This window comes from Raphanus sativus, unplaced genomic scaffold (genome assembly GCF_000801105.2).
Source record: "Raphanus sativus cultivar WK10039 unplaced genomic scaffold, ASM80110v3 Scaffold0037, whole genome shotgun sequence".
In the NCBI taxonomy this organism is placed as follows: domain Eukaryota; kingdom Viridiplantae; phylum Streptophyta; class Magnoliopsida; order Brassicales; family Brassicaceae; genus Raphanus; species Raphanus sativus.
Window position 1 is genome coordinate 17,432 of NW_026615361.1, and position 23,539 is coordinate 40,970.

General features: G+C 40.9%; 1 protein-coding gene across 1 annotated transcript in view; it reads left to right on the forward strand.

The window, feature by feature from the left end:
* LOC130500785 (uncharacterized) overlaps positions 1-23,539 on the forward strand; it is a gene marked incomplete at its 3' end in the record, with an annotated part of 60,934 nt that overhangs the window by 10,010 nt on the left and 27,385 nt on the right. Inside the window, exons 4-7 of the mRNA XM_056995752.1 lie at positions 9,777-10,121; positions 19,896-20,590; positions 20,702-20,839; positions 20,948-21,167. Coding sequence (XP_056851732.1) covers positions 9,777-10,121; positions 19,896-20,590; positions 20,702-20,839; positions 20,948-21,167 — 1,398 coding nt within the window. The remainder of the gene's footprint in view (positions 1-9,776; positions 10,122-19,895; positions 20,591-20,701; positions 20,840-20,947; positions 21,168-23,539) is intronic.

The following is a 23,539-nucleotide window of genomic DNA, read 5'->3' on the forward strand; positions in this document are numbered from 1 at the left end:
TCCGAACAGGCTAATCTGGAATCATCTGGATAGAAAGTGGGATATCTTCTTACTCACAACTCCTATGAGATTTATTCAACTTCCTGGTTATTCTCCACTGATTAGTGGTTCCAAATAAAGCTTCTTAGATCGTGGTTCATCCTGGTTTGATAAGAATCATGAAGATATTGCCATATGTCCGAACAGGCTAATCTGGAATCATCTGGATAGAAAGTGGGATATCTTCTTACTCACAACTCCTATGAGATTTATTCAACTTCCTGGTTATTCTCCACTGATTAGTGGTTCCAAATAAAGCTTCTTAGATCGTGGTTCATCCTGGTTTGATAAGAATCATGAAGATATTGCCATATGTCCGAACAGGCTAATCTGGAATCATCTGGATAGAAAGTGGGATATCTTCTTACTCACAACTCCTATGAGATTTATTCAACTTCCTGGTTATTCTCCACTGATTAGTGGTTCCAAATAAAGCTTCTTAGATCGTGGTTCATCCTGGTTTGATAAGAATCATGAAGATATTGCCATATGTCCGAACAGGCTAATCTGGAATCATCTGGATAGAAAGTGGGATATCTTCTTACTCACAACTCCTATGAGATTTATTCAACTTCCTGGTTATTCTCCACTGATTAGTGGTTCCAAATAAAGCTTCTTAGATCGTGGTTCATCCTGGTTTGATAAGAATCATGAAGATATTGCCATATGTCCGAACAGGCTAATCTGGAATCATCTGGATAGAAAGTGGGATATCTTCTTACTCACAACTCCTATGAGATTTATTCAACTTCCTGGTTATTCTCCACTGATTAGTGGTTCCAAATAAAGCTTCTTAGATCGTGGTTCATCCTGGTTTGATAAGAATCATGAAGATATTGCCATATGTCCGAACAGGCTAATCTGGAATCATCTGGATAGAAAGTGGGATATCTTCTTACTCACAACTCCTATGAGATTTATTCAACTTCCTGGTTATTCTCCACTGATTAGTGGTTCCAAATAAAGCTTCTTAGATCGTGGTTCATCCTGGTTTGATAAGAATCATGAAGATATTGCCATATGTCCGAACAGGCTAATCTGGAATCATCTGGATAGAAAGTGGGATATCTTCTTACTCACAACTCCTATGAGATTTATTCAACTTCCTGGTTATTCTCCACTGATTAGTGGTTCCAAATAAAGCTTCTTAGATCGTGGTTCATCCTGGTTTGATAAGAATCATGAAGATATTGCCATATGTCCGAACAGGCTAATCTGGAATCATCTGGATAGAAAGTGGGATATCTTCTTACTCACAACTCCTATGAGATTTATTCAACTTCCTGGTTATTCTCCACTGATTAGTGGTTCCAAATAAAGCTTCTTAGATCGTGGTTCATCCTGGTTTGATAAGAATCATGAAGATATTGCCATATGTCCGAACAGGCTAATCTGGAATCATCTGGATAGAAAGTGGGATATCTTCTTACTCACAACTCCTATGAGATTTATTCAACTTCCTGGTTATTCTCCACTGATTAGTGGTTCCAAATAAAGCTTCTTAGATCGTGGTTCATCCTGGTTTGATAAGAATCATGAAGATATTGCCATATGTCCGAACAGGCTAATCTGGAATCATCTGGATAGAAAGTGGGATATCTTCTTACTCACAACTCCTATGAGATTTATTCAACTTCCTGGTTATTCTCCACTGATTAGTGGTTCCAAATAAAGCTTCTTAGATCGTGGTTCATCCTGGTTTGATAAGAATCATGAAGATATTGCCATATGTCCGAACAGGCTAATCTGGAATCATCTGGATAGAAAGTGGGATATCTTCTTACTCACAACTCCTATGAGATTTATTCAACTTCCTGGTTATTCTCCACTGATTAGTGGTTCCAAATAAAGCTTCTTAGATCGTGGTTCATCCTGGTTTGATAAGAATCATGAAGATATTGCCATATGTCCGAACAGGCTAATCTGGAATCATCTGGATAGAAAGTGGGATATCTTCTTACTCACAACTCCTATGAGATTTATTTTCCTTGATTTGATGATTAGTGAGTTAAATAAAGTTGTTAGAGGATGGCAAAGAGAGTGAGAGAGAGAGTGAGTGAAAGAGTAAAGGGAATATATTTCCTTAACTTCAGGTAACATGTTACAACCTTATAAAGGCAAAGAGAGATCTCGCAAGTGCATGAGAGAAGTAATAAACAATTAGGAGATAGTACAGAAACAAATAAACAAAGAAGAGAGATGTCTTGATCTGATCAGGTGCGCACAGCCGGGTGAAAGTGACAGCACCTAACGGTGCAATTGTCTTAACCAGTCTCGTGACTCTTCTCCTCAACGTTCATATCCTCTTTGTCGACATTCTCCTTCATTCTTGGATATTTAAATCTCCTCATAACAAGACTTAGACATTTACTTGACTTGCAAGACACTCATGGACCATACTAAACCTTTGATCATCTTGTGCGTGTCTTGTCTTGCTTTCTTACTAGCATTCTCTCATTGCTTCATGCTTAACCTTATACCTTATTATTTGCTTCATGTCAACACTCCCCCTCAAGCTTGACCATATGGAACAAGTCAAGCTTGGAAGGTCATGAAGCATTCCCTCATTAAAACCTTGCAAGGAAAACCCATTGGGACAAAACCTTGCAAGTAAAAGAGTAGAATGCTTCACGTCAGGGGATCATTGACATGTGAGGTCTATGAGTCCAAGTTTTGGATGGATGAACTCACAAACCTTGCTGCTGGCTGCCTTGGTGAAGATGTCAGCAAGTTGATCCTCACTTCTTGTGTAGCATGGAAGGATCACTCGCTGCTCTACTGCTTGTCTCACCTTGTGACAATCCACTTCTATATGCTTGGTTCTTTCATGGAAGACTGAGTTGGAGGCAATGTGTATTGCTGCTTGATTATCACAATGCATGATCATTGGCGTGTTGATCTCAATACCCAAATCCTTTAGCAGTCCTTTGATCCATATGAGCTCACTTGTAAGTCTCCTCATTGATCTGTACTCTGCCTCAGCACTTGAGCAGGACACCACCTTCTGCTTCTTGCTTTTCCATGTAACCAAGTTCCCTCCAATGAAGGTACAGTAGCCTGTGGTTGATCTTCTATCAACCCTATCTCCAGCCCAATCCGCATCACAGTAACCCACAACCTCAGTGCTCTTGTTACATGCCATCCAAACTCCCTGTCCTGGTGCTTCCCTTAGATACCTTAGGATTCTTTCCACCATGTTCCAGTGATGCACCTTAGGAGCTCCCATGTGTTGGCTTACTTGGTTTACTGCAAAGCATAAGTCTGGTCTGGTGATTGTCAGATAGATGAGCTTTCCAACCATTCTTCTATACTTCTTGACATCTTGAAATAGAGTAGCTTCATACTCCCCCTCTCGCAGTACCTTGTAGTCTTCTTCTAATGGTGTTTTAGCCTTCCTACTTCCAAGGTTTCCTGCCTCATTTAAAATGTCAAGTGTGTACTTCCTTTGAGATAAGAAAAGCCCCTCTTTAGATCGGCATATTTCAATCCCAAGGAAGTACTTTAACTCTCCCAAATCCTTAATATCAAAGACATTTTTAAGGAAAGATTTAGTTGAGATGATACCTTCCTTGTTGCTACCAGTGATGATTATATCATCAACATATACCAGTATGACTATGATACCTTCCTTGCTGGTGAGAGTGAAAAGAGAATGATCTGCTTGAGATTTCACAAAGCCTCTTCCATTCAGTGTTGTGCTTAGCTTATGGTACCATGCTCTTGGGGATTGTTTCAATCCGTAGATGGCCTTCCTTAGCCTAAGCACATTCCCTGGTTTCACCATCTCTTCAAGACCAGGAGGAGGTCTCATGTACACTTCATCTTCTAGCTCTCCTTGAAGAAAGGCATTCTTCACATCCATTTGCCACAAGTCCCACTCTAAGTTGACTGCAAGTGATAGAAGGATCCTTATGGTATGTAGTTTTGCTACTGGTGCAAATGTATCCAAGTAGTCTTCACCATAGACTTGTGTGTACCCTCTCGCCACCAGTCTGGTCTTCTTTCTTTCTGGCTTTCCATTGGCTCCATACTTGATTGTGAAGATTAGCCGGCTTGTCACTGCTTTCTTCCCTTTGGGAAGCTCACTTTCAAAGAATGTTCCATTCTTTTCCATAGCTCCCATCTCATCTCCAACCGATGCTCCCCACTCCTCATCTTGCATTGCTTCCTCATATGTCTTTGGAATCCATTCCTGATCCAATTCAGTGATGAAGGCTTGATGCTCTGCTGGGTAGTGAGCTAGAGAGCATACTGCACTAATGGGGTGTGCCACTGCTTCTGCATTGAAGTACACTCTTGTCTTGGTCCAATCTGAAGCTGGTTTCCTGATCCTTGTACTTCTTCTAGGTTGTATCTGTTCAGGTTCTGCTTCAGCTTCAGTGACTCCGGTTGGTGCTATCATCTCATCTTGATCATGAGATACTGAGGTTTCTTGAGGTTGCATTGGTTGTTGCTCAGTACTATCACCCCCTTCAGGATCAAGATGAGTGATCTCAACATCTGTAGCTGCTTCTTCAGTAGCTTGTGTTGGAACCTCACTGACCGGGGCTGGTGATCTAGATAAACTGATGCCAAGCCTCTCCATCACCACTCTAAGGTTACTTGCTCTGTCCGAGGCAGATTGAGAAAGATTCTCAAGCTCTTCCCAACTCCTCTCAGCATAATAGCCTTTTGATTCCAGGAACTTAACATCCTTTGACACTAGGACCCTTCTTGTCTCTGGAACATAACACTTGTATCCCTTCTGATGTGTAGAGTAGCCAATAAACATAGCCTTAGTGCTTTTAGGCTCTAACTTGTTCCTTAGTTCTCCTGGTACAAATACAAAACAAACACACCCAAAAACCCTCAAATGATCTATGGAAGGTTTAGTTTTGTTCAGTACCTCATATGGTGTGGAATCAAGGAGGACTCTAGTGGGAGTGCGGTTGATAAGGTAAGTGGCAGTGACAACTGCATCACCCCAAAACCTCTTAGGAACATTTGCATGAAACATAATGCTCCGGGCCACCTCCATCAGATGCCTATTCTTCCTTTCAGCCACGCCATTTTGTTGTGGAGTATAGGGACAGCTAGTTTGGTGTATGATTCCATGCGCGGCTAAGTGTTGTTTGAAAGCTGTGCTAGTGTATTCACCACCATTATCTGATCTAAGAATTTTAATCTTGACATTGAAATGGTTAGTGATATAGTTTTGAAAATTTTTAAAAGCTTCTAGCACCCTATCTTTAGATTGCAACAGAGTTATCCAAGTGTACTTAGACTTTTCATCTATGAATGTCACGAAATACTTATGGTGTTCTCTAGATGCACAAGGGGCAGTCCACACATCCGAATGAATCAAGTCAAAACAATTATCATAGATAGTCTTGGATTTAGGAAACACATTTCTACAATGTTTTCCTAGAATACAAGCTTCACAATCATTTTGAAAATTAACACTAGGCAACAGGATGTTTAAGGCATGAGAATGAGGATGTCCTAATCTAGCATGCCACATTACATCTTTAGGGAAATCAGAAACAGAAACAAATGCAACAGATAAATCAGATGCTGGTCTTGTGTCCTCAAGCAAGTATAAATCTCCTTTTGTGACACCTTTTCCAAGCAACTTACTTGAATCAATATCCTGAAAATACACACTGTTAGGAGTGAAAGTAACATGACAATTTAAATCATTTGTGACTCTCTTAACAGATAACAAGTTTGAAGCAAAGGTTGGCATATAAAAGGCTTTTGATTCTTTATCAAATAGCTTAAGATCGCCAACCCCTTTGATTGGGATTTTATCACCATTAGCTATCATCACATTTCCTAAGGCTGGAACTATGTTTTTAATCAGGTTTAAATCACTAATCATATGATGTGAAGCACCAGAGTCAATTATCAATGGTTTAGCCGATTTTAACAAGTTTAAAACATCACCAGCAGTGTGAGAAGCATTGAGAGAAATTCCAAGAGTTCTAGAGATACCAGATTCTTTTAGGGCCTTGATGAGGGCATCCAAGTCAGACTTCTTGAGGAGCTCATCCAGGTTAGGCCTTGGTGTGTTGTACACTGAGGTAGATGCCATGGCGCTTCCACCACCTTGGTTTGGAGTCGCTGGCTCAACACCATCAGCTGAGAAGTTAGCTCTTGCATCCTGGTACTGTGACCTTGGTTCCTTGAACTTGTTTGGCTTTAGGTGAGGGTGCAGGATCCAGCACTTGTCTTTAAGATGACCCTTCTTCTTGCAGTGGTCACAGATCAAGGATCTCCTGTCCTCTTGCTTGTAGGTTGCTTTGTTAGCTACCACCTCTTCAGCTTGATGCGCCATGTTCAGGTCTCCTTTGTTTCCAAATAAGCTCACTGAGCCTTCTTCCTTCTGGATTTGAGCACAAACATCATCCAGATCAGGGAGTTTGTCTGCCCTCAAGATGTGTTTGATAAGAGCTCCATAGGAAGTGTTGAGTGTGAGCAACATCCCAAAGACCTTATCTTCTTCACGCCTTGCTAGGAGGATGTCAGGATCCATGGTATGAGGTCTCAGTAGCTCCAGCTCAGCCCATAGGGACCTGAACTTGCCAAAGTGGGGTTGAAACTCCATGTCTCCTTGGTTGAGACTGTTGAGAGCTTTCTTCACTTCAAAGACCCTTGTCAGGTTGGAAACATTCCCATACACCTTGTACAGTGTGTCCCATAGCTGCTTGGTGGTCTCACAGTAGGAGTAAGACTCCATGATTGAGGGTTCAAGGGAGCTAAGGAGAGCTGAGAGCACCATGAGGTCTTCTTGGCCCCATTTATCTTCATCAGCTTCTTCCTTCTCCTCCTTCTCTTTCCCTTTTTCTCCTTGGTCAGTAGGCTTGGAAGGCGCTTCAGTTGTGGCATACTTCCATAGTCCTTTGCCTCCAAGGGCTCTCTTCACCATCCTGGCCCAGAAGAGATAGTTAATCCCTTTCAAGGTCACAGGAATGTTGAGATGCTTGTGGTTGTTGTTGTTTTCATCCATCTTGCTTCCAAATCGCCAAGAACAGGAGAGAGAAAGTTGAAATATGGATTTGAAACAAGAACAGCAAAATCAGAGTAATTGCGGAAGTAAAAGAAGTAGGTTTCAAGAGCTTTGATGCTCTGATACCATGATGATTTGTATGAATTAGTAAGAGAAGTAGTGAGAATTAAAGAGAATGTTATGAGGATTGATGAACTCGCGAGAGAGAGTGAGAGAGAGAGAGTGAGTGTCAAAGAGTAAAGAGGAATATATTTCCTTAACTTCAAATGGTAACATGTTACAACCTTATAAAGGCAAAGAGAGATCTCGCAAGTGCATGAGAGAAGTAATAAACAATTAGGAGATAGTACAGAAACAAATAAACAAAGAAGAGAGATGTCTTGATCTGATCAGGTGCGCACAGCCGGGTGAAAGTGACAGCACCTAACGGTGCAATTGTCTTAACCAGTCTCGTGACTCTTCTCCTCAACGTTCATATCCTCTTTGTCGACATTCTCCTTCATTCTTGGATATTTAAATCTCCTCATAACAAGACTTAGACATTTACTTGACTTGCAAGACACTCATGGACCATACTAAACCTTTGATCATCTTGTGCGTGTCTTGTCTTGCTTTCTTACTAGCATTCTCTCATTGCTTCATGCTTAACCTTATACCTTATTATTTGCTTCATGTCAACACATCCTGGTTTGATAAGAATCATGAAGATATTGCCATATGTCCGAACAGGCTAATCTGGAATCATCTGGATAGAAAGTGGGATATCTTCTTACTCACAACTCCTATGAGATTTATTCAACTTCCTGGTTATTCTCCACTGATTAGTGGTTCCAAATAAAGCTTCTTAGATCGTGGTTCATCCTGGTTTAATAAGAATCATGAAGATATTGCCATATGTCCGAACAGGCCAATCAGGAATCATCTGGATAGAAAGTGGGATATCTTCTTACTCACAACTCCTATGAGATTTATTCAACTTCCTGGTTATTCTCCACTGATTAGTGGTTCCAAATAAAGCTTCTTAGATCGTGGTTCATCCTGGTTTGATAAGAATCATGAAGATATTGCCATATGTCCGAACAGGCTAATCTGGAATCATCTGGATAGAAAGTGGGATATCTTCTTACTCAAAACTCCTATGAGATTTATTCAACTTCCTGGTTATTCTCCACTGATTAGTGGTTCCAAATAAAGCTTCTGATGCAACCCTGATCAGCTATGCCACCTTGGACGAGCAGAAACCATTTGAGGAGACTAAGGATGAGCTGGGACAAGCTGAAGAGAGTGCGTTTGAGCTGGGACAAGATGAAGAGAGTGTGTTTGAGCTGAAACCAGCTAAAGAGAGTGTGTTTGTGCTGAAACCAGCTGGAATGAAAGTAGATGAGCTGAATGAGCTAAGTGACACTACCTTGGAGCTGGGTGAGCTGAGTGACACTTATTTGGAGCTGGGTGAGCTAAGTAACACTGAAGATGGAGCTGGTTTAGCTGCTGGGCGAAATAGGTCTTTTTCAGCCCAAGGAAAAGTTCATAAAATGATCAATATGGGTCTGATTCTTGCCAAATTCGACCAACACATTCCTCAGTCCATTTCAAGCCTTTCTCATCAAGAAATATCAAAGAAAGAAGTCCTGGTCGTGCATGGGAAAGAGAGATTCAAAGAAGAATTCATTTCTGGTCAAAAGTCAAGTCTTGCCTAGTTTTTACACAAGTCTTTGTTTCTATTTTCTATGTTTCTTATTTTTCTGCACAATCATTCTTGTTTTCTACAATCTGTAAACTTATAAAAAGGCCTAAGTTGCCAAGAATAAAATCATTCACCTTTTTTGTTAAAAACTCTTTCAAACTTGTGAATCCTTTGTTCATCACTAAACATTGTCTGCTTAGGAGTCAAACCCTTTGCAACCTGTTTCTAGATCACGTCTGAGCGGTGACCTGCTCGATCTGAGGCAATTCGAACAAGTGTTTGATCTTCCCATCGATCTCACACTGAAGTATCATCATCCATCTCTACCTTCTTCCACAAACCATCACCCATCTATCCAATCAGTCCAAAGAAACCAGTGATCTATCATTCCCAAACGAAACCACAAACCAAATCACCCTCAAAGATCATCAAAAGGGATTCAAACCAGTAAGGGTTTCATTAAGTGGTATCAGAGCAGATTTGAGGGCTTCTGATTAGGGTTTGTTCTCGATTTCTTTCTTCTCTTTTGGGAACCTTTGTGATTCAATCAAACTCTCTGTATTCTTCTCTGTCTATCTAAAAAGTGCGAGGGGGCCGACCAGTTAAAAAAAAAAAATAGAATGATCAAAGTATCTAAGGCTGAAGAGAAATCCAGCCAGACTGAAGAGAAATCCAGTCTCTGGTGGTAAAGCCCCTTGCGACCTAAATTTCTTAATACTGTCTATCTATTCTTCTCTTTTGGGGTGGGGGATTTGTTCTTTGAAAGCTTGATCTTGTTGTTTGCTGTACTACTGGATTCACAAAGAAATTTCACCACAAACTTGAGAGAAACACTTGAGAGAAACACTTGTGAGGCTTCGGCTATCTATTTGTGTACTAACTTTTCTTGTTGAGTTGTAACAGGAAACCATGGCTGGAGATGTCAGTAGAAAAAAAAGGAAACAAACTTATGAGTTTGATAAAATCCAAATGGAGGCCATGATGGCTACACTGATGAAAGAAATGGATAAGAGATTTGAAAGAGCTTCCTTTGCTACTGATAATCTTTTTGGTAATGTTTCTCAGGTTCAGAAGGATGCTAAGACCAAAAGGAGAAGCACATATCATGATCAAGAAAGATCACGACCAGAGAAGCTACTGGACACGCCTATCAGGAGGAGCAGGGGACAATCTACACTGTCCAGAGAAGAAACAAAACCTGTCCATAGCCATGATGGTCAGAAGGTGTGGCGTAGAGCTCCTAAGGAGTGGAGTAGTCCAGAAAACATTGCTGAAATGTGTAACGAGATATTCAAGAAATTGGAGAAGGACAAAAGACAGAGCACACGGCCTTCCTCAAGGGTTTCTGATCCAATGAGTTGCAGCAAGCAGGAGCAGCTCATCCAAACGATGGAAACAAAAAAATCTGAGGTAATAAAAGAAACTGAGACTGAAAATGACATTTCTCTTGTCTTTCCTCAATCTGAACTTGTTGTCAGTAGTTCTTGTGATGAACTAACCTATTTTGAACCGGTGCAACCGAGTAGTATTGTATCAGTGTCTCAGGTCTTAGAAGAACACTCACCAGAAGCAGAACAATTGATTGTGGAACAAAGTGAAGTGTTGGAGCAGCAGTTAAGCTTGGAAACAGAAATCACTCCTGCGCCATTGTCTCCTCACCTGCAAGAGCACTGTAAGGAAGTTAGTGTCATCAACTCTGTGCCTGACATGTTTGTTAGGGTTAGTTCTGATGATGTGAAACGATTTGGTCTGGAAAATGTGAAAGAATTCTGTGTTTCAAATTCTGTTTTTGAAAACATGATGAAATCTTTTAAAGTGTTTGAACCAGATAAATTCCTTGATCAAAAACGTTTTCAGACTGTTAGTGAACTCAATCCTGGTATTATTTTGAGTATTGATCAGTTTATGGAGCATAAGAAAAGCCTTGATCACCCTGAAAACAGAATTGAACTTGTTTTGCAGCAATCTGATTTCTTTTTCAGAAAACCTTGTGATTCTTTTGCTTGTTTTAAGGATAATGGCTTTGAGCTGAGTTTTTCTAGACATAAACTGATCACTGATGATTTGTTCTCTTCCACACGTGCCTGGAAAGAGTTTATGAATAGGAAATTGCAGAAACAAAAATCACTTAGAGCTGAAACCGATTTTATTTGTGATTTTGCTTTGAAACCTGTCCATTCTTGTTCTGAAACAGATAAATCTTGGTTTGTTTTGAGATCATACTTGCAGAATGATGTTGTCTTGAGCTGTGGTGATATATTAGTTTACAACACATTCTTTGAAAGTAAATCAAAACCTGTGAGACATGTGCTAACTGATTCTGAATCTGATCTTGAACTTAAACTTTTATGTTTTGATTCTTATCATGTGAAGCACGTTTTGGAGTTGATATATGGTACTTCATGCCTTGATACCATTCTTGTCTGCAATACTTACTTTGATGTGCATTTTGGAAGTCTGAAACAAGTGCAACATGTTCTCAGAAATAATCTCTTTGTTATTGATCAGATTAAGAACATGTCTTGCACTAATTTTTCTGGATATCTAGCTTCTGTTTTTGGTGTCCAGAATAAACAGGTTCAGTTTCAAAGGAGTGTCAGGAACGAGAGCAGAAAACATCATGCTTATCAACCAGAGATTTTGAAAAGGAAGTACTTGAGGAAAATAGCTCCAAAACTCCAAGGAAGTTTCTGTTCAAAACCTTACTTTGATATTGCTTTCTTCCTTATTCTCTTGATCATTTGTCTTGCTTCTTACTTATTTCCTTTTGATGTAGGAGATACAGATTTGAGGACAAATCCTTTTAAAGGAGGAGGGGATGATGCAACCCTGATCAGCTATGCCACCTTGGACGAGCAGAAACCATTTGAGGAGACTAAGGATGAGCTGGGACAAGCTGAAGAGAGTGCGTTTGAGCTGGGACAAGCTGAAGAGAGTGTGTTTGAGCTGAAACCAGCTAAAGAGAGTGTGTTTGTGCTGAAACCAGCTGGAATGAAAGTAGATGAGCTGAATGAGCTAAGTGACACTACCTTGGAGCTGGGTGAGCTGAGTGACACTTATTTGGAGCTGGGTGAGCTAAGTAACACTGAAGATGGAGCTGGTTTAGCTGCTGGGCGAAATAGGTCTTTTTCAGCCCAAGGAAAAGTTCATAAAATGATCAATATGGGTCTGATTCTTGCCAAATTCGACCAACACATTCCTCAGTCCATTTCAAGCCTTTCTCATCAAGAAATATCAAAGAAAGAAGTCCTGGTCGTGCATGGGAAAGAGAGATTCAAAGAAGAATTCATTTCTGGTCAAAAGTCAAGTCTTGCCTAGTTTTTACACAAGTCTTTGTTTCTATTTTCTATGTTTCTTATTTTTCTGCACAATCATTCTTGTTTTCTACAATCTGTAAACTTATAAAAAGGCCTAAGTTGCCAAGAATAAAATCATTCACCTTTTTTGTTAAAAACTCTTTCAAACTTGTGAATCCTTTGTTCATCACTGAACATTGTCTGCTTAGGAGTCAAACCCTTTGCAACATGTTTCTAGATCACGTCTGAGCGGTGACCTGCTCGATCTGAGGCAATTCGAACAAGTGTTTGATCTTCCCATCGATCTCACACTGAAGTATCATCATCCATCTCTACCTTCTTCCACAAACCATCACCCATCTATCCAATCAGTCCAAAGAAACCAGTGATCTATCATTCCCAAACGAAACCACAAACCAAATCATCCTCAAAGATCATCAAAAGGGATTCAAACCAGTAAGGGTTTCATTAGCTTCTTAGATCGGGGTTCATCCTGGTTTGATAAGAATCATGAAGATATTGCCATATGTCCGAACAGGCTAATCTGGAATCATCTGGATATAAAGTGGGATATCTTCTTACTCACAACTCCTGTGAGATTTATTTAACTTCCTGGTTATTCTCCACTGATTAGTGGTTCCCAATCAAAATTCTTATATATTGGTTCAACCTGGTTTGATAAGAATCATGAAGATATTGACATATGTCCGAACAGGCTAATCTGGAATCATCTGGATCAAAAGTGGGATATCTTCTTACTCACAACTCCTATGAGATTTATTCAACTTCCTGGTTATTCTCCACTGATTATTGGTTCCAAAAAAAAGCTTCTTAGATCGTGGTTCATCCTGGTTTGATAAGAATCATGAAGATATTGCCATATGTCCGAACAGGCTAATCTGGAATCATCTGGATAGAAAGTGGGATATCTTCTTACTCACAACTCCTATGAGATTTATTCAACTTCCTGGTTATTCTCCACTGATTAGTGGTTCCAAATAAAGCTTCTTAGATCGAGGTTCATCCTGGTTTGATAAGAATCATGAAGATATTGCCACATGTCCGAACAGGCTAATCTGGAATCATCTAGATAGAAAGTGGGATATCTTCTTAATCACAACTCCTATGAGACTTATTCAACTTCCTGGTTATTCTCCACTGATTAGTGGTTCCAAATAAAGCTTCTTAGATCGTGGTTCATCCTGGTTTGATAAGAATCATGAAGCTATTGACATATGTCCGAACAGGCTAATCTGGAATCATCTCGATAGAAAGTGGGATATCTTCTTACTCACAACTCCTATGAGATTTATTCAACTTCCTGGTTATTCTCCACTGATTAGTGGTTCCAAATAAAGCTTCTTAGATCGTGGTTCATCCTGGTTTGATAAGAATCATGAAGATATTGCCATATGTCCGAACAGGCCAATCTGGAATCATCTGGATAGAAAGTGGGATATCTTCTTACTCACAACTCCTATGAGATTTATTCAACTTCCTGGTTATTCTCCACTGATTAGTGGTTCCAAATAAAGCTTCTTAGTGTTGAGATGAGGTGATGATATTCATGAGATAGAGAAGAGGAGATTATGTTTGGGAAGTTTACTATTACAGTAACTTTTAGTTACCACAGTAACTAAAAGTTACTGAGCTATGAGGTAACTAAAGAGGAGTAAAAGTGTGTTACTTGGAGAGACTCCACTCGGCAAGGAAGGTTTGGCATAGGCTGGTCTAGTGACCATTGAGAAAGGAGGAAGAGGCGCGCTTTGACAGCCTGGATGTGGCTGGAAAGTAAAGGAGAATATGCTGAAGGTATCAAGCATGTGAAGCTCCTGGTCCATACATTTCAAACAAGGCTCCCCTTCTTCCTTTGACTACACATGATTGTAATAGTGCTTAGTCTAGACCTAATGTCGATTACTCTCTTTATTCTCCTTCCTATATATATGTAATCTCACCTCATTAATAAAGCTAAGCAAGTTTTGAGTCTCTTTCTCTCTTAAGTCTCAAGTTACTATTACATCTAGAAATCTATTTCACCAATCTTTGAGTCTCTTAGTCTCTTAATCTCTTTCAATCTTTCATAAACTCTCAGATTACTAAAAATAATATGGTATCAGAGCCAGGTTGAAGTCAATCTGAGTTCGAGAAGACTCTTTGGTGATTCCTAGTGAAGATCCAAAGAGAGGTTTGTGTTCTTGGTGTGTTCTTGCGGTTACTTGTTAAGCACTTTCAGTTTCTTTGGTGATTCCTTAGTGAAGATCCAAGGAAAAGCTAGTGTTCTTAGTCAGATTCACGGATAGACTCTAAGTTCTTTGAGATCTTTGGTGATTCCTTAGTGAAGATCCAAAGAGAAACTAGTGTTCTTGTGTTGTGTTCTTGCGGGTAACTTAAAAGCTTGTTCATTTCTCTCGTGTGTGGAGTTGTGAGTACAAGTCTGGGATTGTTGAGTATTGTTTCAGGTGATTACAAGCTCAGGAAGTGTTAGTTGAAGTCTAAAGGTGTCGACTTTCAAGATGGAAGGTGGTGGATACAACAATATGAAGGTTGCGGTTTGCTTCAAGGGAAGCAACTACTTGGTGTGGTCTCGGATGGTGAGGACCACAGTCGGATGCAAGGGTCTCTGGAAGCATATCATACCAGGAGATCCTCCAAAGCTTCTTACTCAAGGAGAAGAGGGAGAAGAAACCTCAAGTGATGCGCTTGAGAAGTGGGAACAAGAAGACATGTTGGTGATGTCAGTTCTCCATGCATCACTTGAGCCAGCTATACTGGAAGCATATAGCTACTGTGAAACAGCCAAGGAGCTGTGGGATACCCTGAAGAAGGTGTATGGCAACACATCAAACCTAAGCCGAGTGTTTGAGATTAAGCAAGCAATCAATCTGCTTGTACAAGAGGATATGGAGTTCACTAAACACTTGGGAAGGTTCAGATCACTCTGGTCCGAGCTGGAAATGTTGAGACCAAGTACTCTAGATGCTGATGAGCTCAACAAGAGAAGAGAGCAAGACAAGGTCTTTGGTTTGCTTCTCACTTTGAACCCGGCATACAATGGTTTGATACTGAAGTTGCTAAGAGAAGATGATCTGCCAGACCTTGAGGAAGTGTGTTCCCGGATTCAAAAAGAGCAAGGGTCTATTGGACTATTTGGAAAGAAGGGAGAGATATCACTTGCTAACAAAGCAAGTCAAGATGAACCAGGAGAGGGTTACCAAGCTAACAAGGCAGTACAAGGGAAGTATGAGAAGTTCAATGGCAATTGTGATCACTGTAAGAAGCATGGGCATAAGAAGAGTAGCTGCTGGATACTTCATCCTCACTTGAAGCCAGCTAAGTTCATGAAGGACAAAGAAGCAAGGGCTCATATGTCCGAGAGCTCAAGTGGAGGATCAAGTGGAGCTGGTACTAGCAAGGGTAAGGAAGTGGCTATGCAAGATACTGGTGGTGATGGCAAGTCCCTGGTAGCCTATTCTGGTGCTCCTACCATCCGCAGCAATCCTTGTGATGATTACATCAAGAAATCCGACCTTGATGCCATCATAAAACACTTCAAGGATCATGGTAACTTTGGTAATGACTTTGGTTATTCTTTTGGTGCTAGGATGGTAGATAATCCTGTGGAAATGAGTAGCATTGATAGCATTGTTTCTAGTATTGCTAGTCTTGCTAGGACTGATCATATTCATTCTTTCAAGCCTTCTAGCATCCTTGCTCTCATTGCTAAATCTTGTGCATCAAAACCATTGATAGTTGATTCTGGTGCATCTCATCACATGATAAGTGACAATAAGTTGATTAAGAACATTCTCCCTCATTCTGGTCATGTGATGATTGCTAATGGTGATAGGATTCCTATTAAAGGAATAAGAAGTCTCAAGCTGTTTGATAAAGAGTCTCAAGCTCTTTATATGCCTGATTTTGCTTCAAACCTTTTATCTGTCAAGAGATGTGCTACTGATTTGCAATGTAATGTTATCTTTAGCCCTGATGATGTGAAGTTTCAGGATATTAAAAGCAGCAAGATGATTGGAAAAGGAGTGACCAAGGGTGACTTGTATTTGCTTGAAGATCTTGCTCCTGTTTCAAATTATAGCTGCTCATTTACTACTATTTCTGCTTCTGGTTTGAGTAAAAATGCATTGTGGCATGCTAGACTAGGACACCCTCATAATAAGGCTTTTAAACTGATGTTGCCAGGTGTTTCTTTTGAGAATAATGATTGTGAAGCTTGTATTTTGGGCAAGCATTGTAAAACTGTCTTTCCAAACTCTTCTAATGTTTATGAGAAATGTTTTGATCTTGTTCATTCTGATGTTTGGACTGCTCCTTGCTTGTCTAGAGATTCTCATAAGTATTATGTCTCTTTTATTGATGAAAAATCCAAATACACCTGGCTAACACTCATTCCAACCAAAGATAGGGTGCTTGATGCATTTAAAAATTTTCAAGCTTATGTAACTAACCAATATCATGCCAAGATTAAGATTTTCAGGTCTGATAATGGAGGAGAGTACACTAGCAATGCATTCAAACAACACCTATCCACTCATGGAATCTTGCATCAAACGAGTTGTCCCTATACACCACAACAGAATGGTGTAGCTGAAAGGAAGAATAGACATCTCATGGAGGTGGCAAGGACACTGATGCTTCAGTCTAAAGTACCTAAGAGGTTTTGGAGTGATGCTGTGACTACAGCATGCTATCTGATCAACCGAACTCCTACACTGGTCTTGAAAGGGCAGGCTCCTTTTGAGGTATTAAACCAATACAAACCTACCTTGGAGCATATGAGAGTGTTTGGATGTTTGTGCTATGTGATGGTGCCTAGTGAAATGAGGAACAAGCTAGAAGCTAGAAGTATGAAGGCAATGTTTGTGGGATATTCATCCTCACAAAAGGGTTACAAGTGCTATGATCCTGACACAAGAAGGGTGTTAGTATCAAGAGAAGTGAAGTTTATAGAAGAAAGGGGTTACTATGAGGAGCAGAATCAGGAAGATTTGAAGGATCTTACCTCAGATAGAGCTTCTACATTGAGAAACATCTTAGAGGGTCTTGGAATCCACATGTCCCAAGATCAGCCTCGAGAATCAACAACAAGAACACCACCAAGAGATCAAGCAGTGGGTCAAACAACTTCCAACCTTGATCATGTGGGGGGAGAGAGTTCAAGTGGTCCAAGTGGAGATGAGAGCTCGGGTGGTTCTCATGACCAAGGTGTGGAAGCTAGTAATGGAACTGAAGAGAGTCAGCCAGTAACTAGGGAAGAGAGTGGTGAAGCATCTGGTGAGAGTGTACAAGACAGTGTACAAGAACAAGAACAAGCCGAGCCAGTATCACAAGATGCCTCACCACCAGCTTCCCTAGTTACTGGCTGACTCTCTTCAGTTCCATTACTAGCTTCCACACCTTGGTCATGAGAACCACCCGAGCTCTCATCTCCACTTGGACCACTTGAACTCTCTCCCCCACACGATCAAGGTTGGAAGTTGTTTGACCCACAGCTTTGAGAAGGAGTACAAGGGTCAAGAGGGATGCTTCTAACTGGGTAAACACGAGAGTGTACTACAATGCCCAGGCTGTGGAGCATCCTTCTCAGGCTGTGTGCTCCTTTGCTCAATATCCAGAAGAGCATTGTGCCTTTCAAGTAAGCTTGGATGAGAGTTATGTTCCAAGAAGCTATGAAGAAGCAATGCTTATACAAGAATGGAGAGACTCAGTCAATGCTGAAGCAGATGCCATGATCAAGAATGATACATGGTATGAGAGTGCTTTACCAAAAGGCAAGAGGGCTGTGTCTAGTAGATGGATCTTTACTATCAAGTATCTTCCAAATGGGAAGATAGATAGGCGCAAGACAAGACTGGTGGCAAGAGGGTTCACTCAAACATATGGAGAAGACTACATTGATACATTTGCACCAGTAGCCAAGCTTCACACCATCCGAGTAGTCTTATCATTGGCAGTGAACCTTGAGTGGGATCTTTGGCAAATGGATGTCAAGAATGCTTTTCTACAAGGAGAACTAGAGGATGAAGTGTATATGTTGCCACCACCTGGTCTTAAGCATCTAGTGAAGAAGGGAAATATCTTGAGACTAAAGAAAGCAATCTATGGCCTCAAGCAATCTCCTAGAGCTTGGTACCACAAATTAAGCACAACCTTGAATGGTAGAGGCTTCAGGAAGTCAGAACTTGATCATACTCTCTTCACATTGGTTACACCCTCAGGTATCATTGTAATCCTTGTGTATGTAGATGATATTATCATTACTGGTTCTGATAAAGCAGGTATCAAGGCAACTAAGGAGTTTCTTAAATCTGTTTTTGACATTAAAGACTTAGGAGAGATGAAGTACTTCCTTGGTATTGAGTTGTGTAGAGCCAAGGAAGGATTGTTTATCTCTCAAAGGAAATATACACTTGATCTCTTGAAAGATGCAGGTGCATATGGAGGCAAGGTGGCTAAGATGCCTATGGAGGATGGGTACAAGGTCCCACGTGAGGGGGAGATTGAAGATAGCAAGCTCTTCCATGATCCAAAGCTTTATAGAAAGCTTGTTGGTAAGTTAATCTACTTGACAATCACTCGGCCTGATATATGTTTTGCTGTGAATCAGGTAAGCCAGCATATGCAAGCTCCAAAGGAGCATCACTGGCGCATGGTGGAAAGACTATTGATGTATCTGAATGGTACACAAGGTCTTGGAGTTTGGATGGGTTGCAACAAAAGTACAGAGGTGGTGGGCTATTGTGATGCTGATTGGGCAGGAGATAGAGCTGATAGAAGATCAACCACTGGCTATTGTACTTTCATTGGTGGGAACTTGGTTACTTGGAAGAGTAAGAAGCAGAAGGTGGTCTCATGTTCTAGTGCAGAAGCTGAGTATAGAGCCATGCTGAAGCTAACTAACGAGCTTGTGTGGATCAAGGGGATTCTGAAGCACCTAGAGATTGATCAAGCTACACCAATGACCATGCATTGTGATAACCAAGCAGCTATTCACATTGCATCCAACTCAGTGTTCCATGAGAGGACCAAGCACATTGAGGTTGATTGCCACAAGGTCAGGCAGATGATTGTACTTGGAGTGATCTTACCATGCTACACAAGAAGTGAAGATCAGTTAGCTGATGTGTGTTAAACTGAAGTGTTGATAGTGAAGAGAAGCTCAAGGGAAGACTTATGAAGCTATGGGAGACTTTGGGAGGTTTAGTATAATAGTGAATAGTGTGGAGACACTATTCACTATTTGAAGAATCACTATACACTATTGAGAGACTTGGATCACAAGGCAAAGTGTATAGTGACCAAGAGAGGTTTATACATCACGCAAGGACTAAGGGAAGAAGCAAGCAAGGAGCTACTGTTAGTGACCGTTTGTAGATAAGGTTTCTTATCTACTCAGCTCAGCCAGACTTGACCAGGCTGTAAAGTAGGCGCGCCACTCTCTTCCTTTGACCAAGCGTGTATGCAACCATAGCCATGTATTCCTGTTGACTCCACATGCTTTGTATAGTGATTAGGAAGCCCTAGTAGTCGATCTCTTCATCTATTTAAACACTTGTAGTCGCAACCAGAGAACTTAAGAAATAAGAAACACATTTCTCTTAAGCTTTGCAACAATGGTTACCTAATCTCTCTTTACAAACAAACTCTCTCTACTCGGATTCTTTCCATTTCTCTTCTATTCTCTCAATACCAATCTTATTCTCTAAAACTTTTATGGTATCAGAGCCAGGTTGGCTTTGGTATTGAGATCTGGGTTTGTGTTCTTCAGTTCGATTCAAGTAAAAAATTCAAAAGTGTTCTTGGCGGGAAGAAAAACATGGAGGATAACTACAACAACAACAAGGTGATCTCGGTTCCGGTTGCTCTCAAGGGAGGAAGCAACTACTTGCTGTGGTCTAGGCTGGTGAAAACAGCTATTGGGAGGCTAGGGCTTTGGAGTCACATCACGGATGAAGCTCAAACGAAGCCAGTGGCCAAGGAAAATGAAGATGAGAAGGAAAAGGAGAAAGCTTTAGCTGAGTACAAGCGATGGGTGAAAGATGATCTTATGGTGCTATCCGTGCTTCAGGGATCTCTTGAGCTGCATCTCCTTGAAGCCTACAGCTACTGCGAGACTCCTAAGCATCTATGGGAGGTGCTTCAAAAGACTTATGGTAACAAAACAAACTTAAGTCGTGTGTTTGAGTTGAAGGGAGCTATCAATGCTCTTGTTCAAGATGGTGAGGAGTTTGCCAAACACTTAGGGAAGTTCAGAGCTCTTTGGAACGAGCTGGAGGGCTTGAGACCCAACACTACTGATCAAGAGACACTCGCGGAGAGAAGAGAACAAGATCAGGTGTTTGGACTGATGATGACTTTGGATCCAGCATATAAGGATGTGATAGCACACATCTTGAGGTCTCCTACACTTCCATCCATGGAAGAAGTGTGCGCGCAGCTACAGAAGGAAGAGGGATCTATTGGTCTCTTTGGAGGGAAGAAGGAACTTTCCTTGGCGCACAAGGCTGAAGAAGTGCAAGCTAACAAGGCTATGTACAAAGGTGGAGATAGAAAGTATGGTGAGAGGTTCTCGGGTGATTGTGATCATTGCAAGAAGACAGGCCATAGGAAGAGCCAGTGCTGGGTCTTACACCCACACCTCAAACCGGTGAAGTTCACAAAAGGTGGAGATGCAAGAGCTAACCTTTCTGCTGAAGCAAATGGAGCTGGTTCATCCGGAGCTAGTCCAAGTGTGAAGGTGGGTGAAAGCGAGGGTAAAGCCATGGCATCACAACAATTGGGTAGTAAGAGTGGAGACAATGAAACCATAAGGAGGTCTGACATCGAGTCCCTCATCAAAGCTCTTAAGGAGTCTGGTAACACACTCGGAAACACTCTTGGTTACTCTTATAATGCTCATCTTGTATCTGGTGTTCCTGATAGGTTGCTAGACATGATTGAGCATGCTTGTAGTTCTGAAAAGGCCTTGAATGTTTCTGATAAGTTGCTAGAAGTGATTGAAAGCTTGCGGACTAGAAATGATCATCCTAGGACTCATATTGCTCAAAACATGAATAAGCCTTTGATTATTGATTCAGGTGCATCTCATCACATGATAAGTGATTGTAAGCTCATTAAAGATTTAGAACCGGCTCAAGGGCATGTTATGATTGCGAATGGTGCTAGGATTCCTATCAAAGGAGTTGGAAAACTCAAGTTGTTTGATAGGGATTCTAAAGCCTTTTACATGCCCGAGTTCACTTCTAATCTTTTATCTGTGAAAAGATGCACTAATGATCTTCAATGCAATGTTATTTTCACCCCTAATGAGGTTATGTTTCAGGATATTGAGAGTAGAAAGCTCATTGGACAAGGGGTTACCAAGGGAGAGCTTTATCTACTTCAAGACACTTTACCCATTTCTAGTTCCTGTTGTTCTTTCAATTCGGTTTCTTCTAATAATGATGCATTGTGGCATGCTAGACTAGGTCATCCTCACCTTAGAGCCTTAAGCTTGATGTTACCAGGTGTTGTTTTTCAAAACAATGATTGTGAAGCTTGTATTTTGGGAAAACATTGTAAAACTGTGTTTCAAAGATCAACCACTGTTTATGATAATTGTTTTGATTTAATCCACTCTGATGTGTGGACATCTCCTTGTTTATCCAGAGATGGATACAAGTACTATGTCACCTTCATTGATGAGAAATCGAAATACACCTGGATAACTCTCATTAAAACAAAGAATAGGGTGATAGATGCATTCAAGAATTTTCATGACTATGTGACTAATCAATATAATGCCAAGATCAAGATTTTCAGGTCTGGTAATGGTGGAGAGTACATAGGTCATGCCTTTAAAGACTATCTGTCCAAACATGGGATCTTGCATCAAACTAGCTGCCCTTACACACCACAACAGAATGGTGTGGCTGAGAGGAAGAACCGACATCTGATGGAAGTTGCACGAGCTCTTATGTTTCAAACGAGTGTACCAAAGAGATATTGGAGTGATGCTGTCTTAGCAGCTTGCTACTTGATCAACAGAACACCAACCAAGATACTAAAGGATCAAGCACCTTTTGAGGTACTTAACAAGACCAAACCAGTGCTAGATCACTTGAGGGTATTTGGTTGTGTGTGTTATGTACTGGTACCAGGAGAAACAAGGAACAAGCTTGAAGCAAAGAGCTCTAAGGCAATGTTTATTGGGTACTCTACATCCCAAAAGGGATACAAGTGCTATGATCCGGATGCAAGAAGAGTACTGGTTTCCAGAGATGTTAAGTTCATGGAGGAGAAAGGATATTATCAAGGCAAGAATTGGGATGAGCTAGAAGAACTAGCTAGACCATCTGATAGAGCAGCCAGTCTACGGATGATATTTGAAGGACTTGGGATAGGAGTGACCCAGGATCAAGGGAGGCAACACACACCTCCTACAAATGGAACTGAAGAACCCACTCATCTTGATCATGAGGGAGGCAATACACCTGAAGCTGGAGGTCAAGGAGATCAAAGTTCAGGCAGTGGTCATGATCAAGTTGAGATGAGAGAAGGAAATGAAAGACAGTCTGAGCAAGAGGATCAGACTCAACAAGAAGAAACAAGTGGAGTTCAAGAGGTACAATCAGAACCAGTGCAAGAAGTTCAACAAGTACCTGTCTTAAGGAGAAGCACACGGCAAAGGAGAGATGCTTCCAACTGGGTAAACACGAGAGTGTACTACAATGCCCAGGCTGTGGAGCATCCCTCTCAAGCTGTGTGCTCGTTTGCTGAGTTTCCAGAAGAGCATTGTGCCTTTCAAGTAAGCTTGGATGAAAGTTATGTTCCAAGAAGCTATGAAGAAGCAATGCTAATACAAGAATGGAGAGATTCAGTCAATGCTGAGGCAGATGCTATGATTAAAAATGATACTTGGTATGAGAGTGAACTACCTAAAGGAAAGAAGGCAGTAACTAGTAAGTGGATCTTCACCATCAAGTATCTTCCAAATGGCAAGATAGATAGGCGCAAGACCAGACTAGTTGCAAGAGGGTTCACTCAGACATGGGGAGAAGATTATATAGATACATTTGCTCCTGTTGCTAAGCTCCATACAATCCGGGTTGTGCTATCTCTAGCTGTGAACCTAGAGTGGGAGTTGTGGCAAATGGATGTCAAGAATGCTTTCTTGCAAGGAGAGCTTGAAGATGAGGTATATATGCTTCCACCTCCTGGTCTTGAACACTTAGTGAAGAAAGGAAATGTGTTAAGATTGAAGAAGGCTATCTATGGTCTCAAGCAATCACCTAGAGCTTGGTACCATAAGTTAAGCACCACACTGAATGGAAGAGGTTTCAGGAAGTGTGAACTCGATCATACCCTCTTCACTTTGGTTACACCATCAGGTATCATTGTAATCCTTGTATATGTGGATGATATTATCATTACTGGTTCTGATAAAGCAGGTATCAAGGAAACTAAGGACTTTCTCAAATCTGTTTTTGAGATTAAAGACTTGGGAGAGATGAAATATTTCCTTGGAATTGAGTT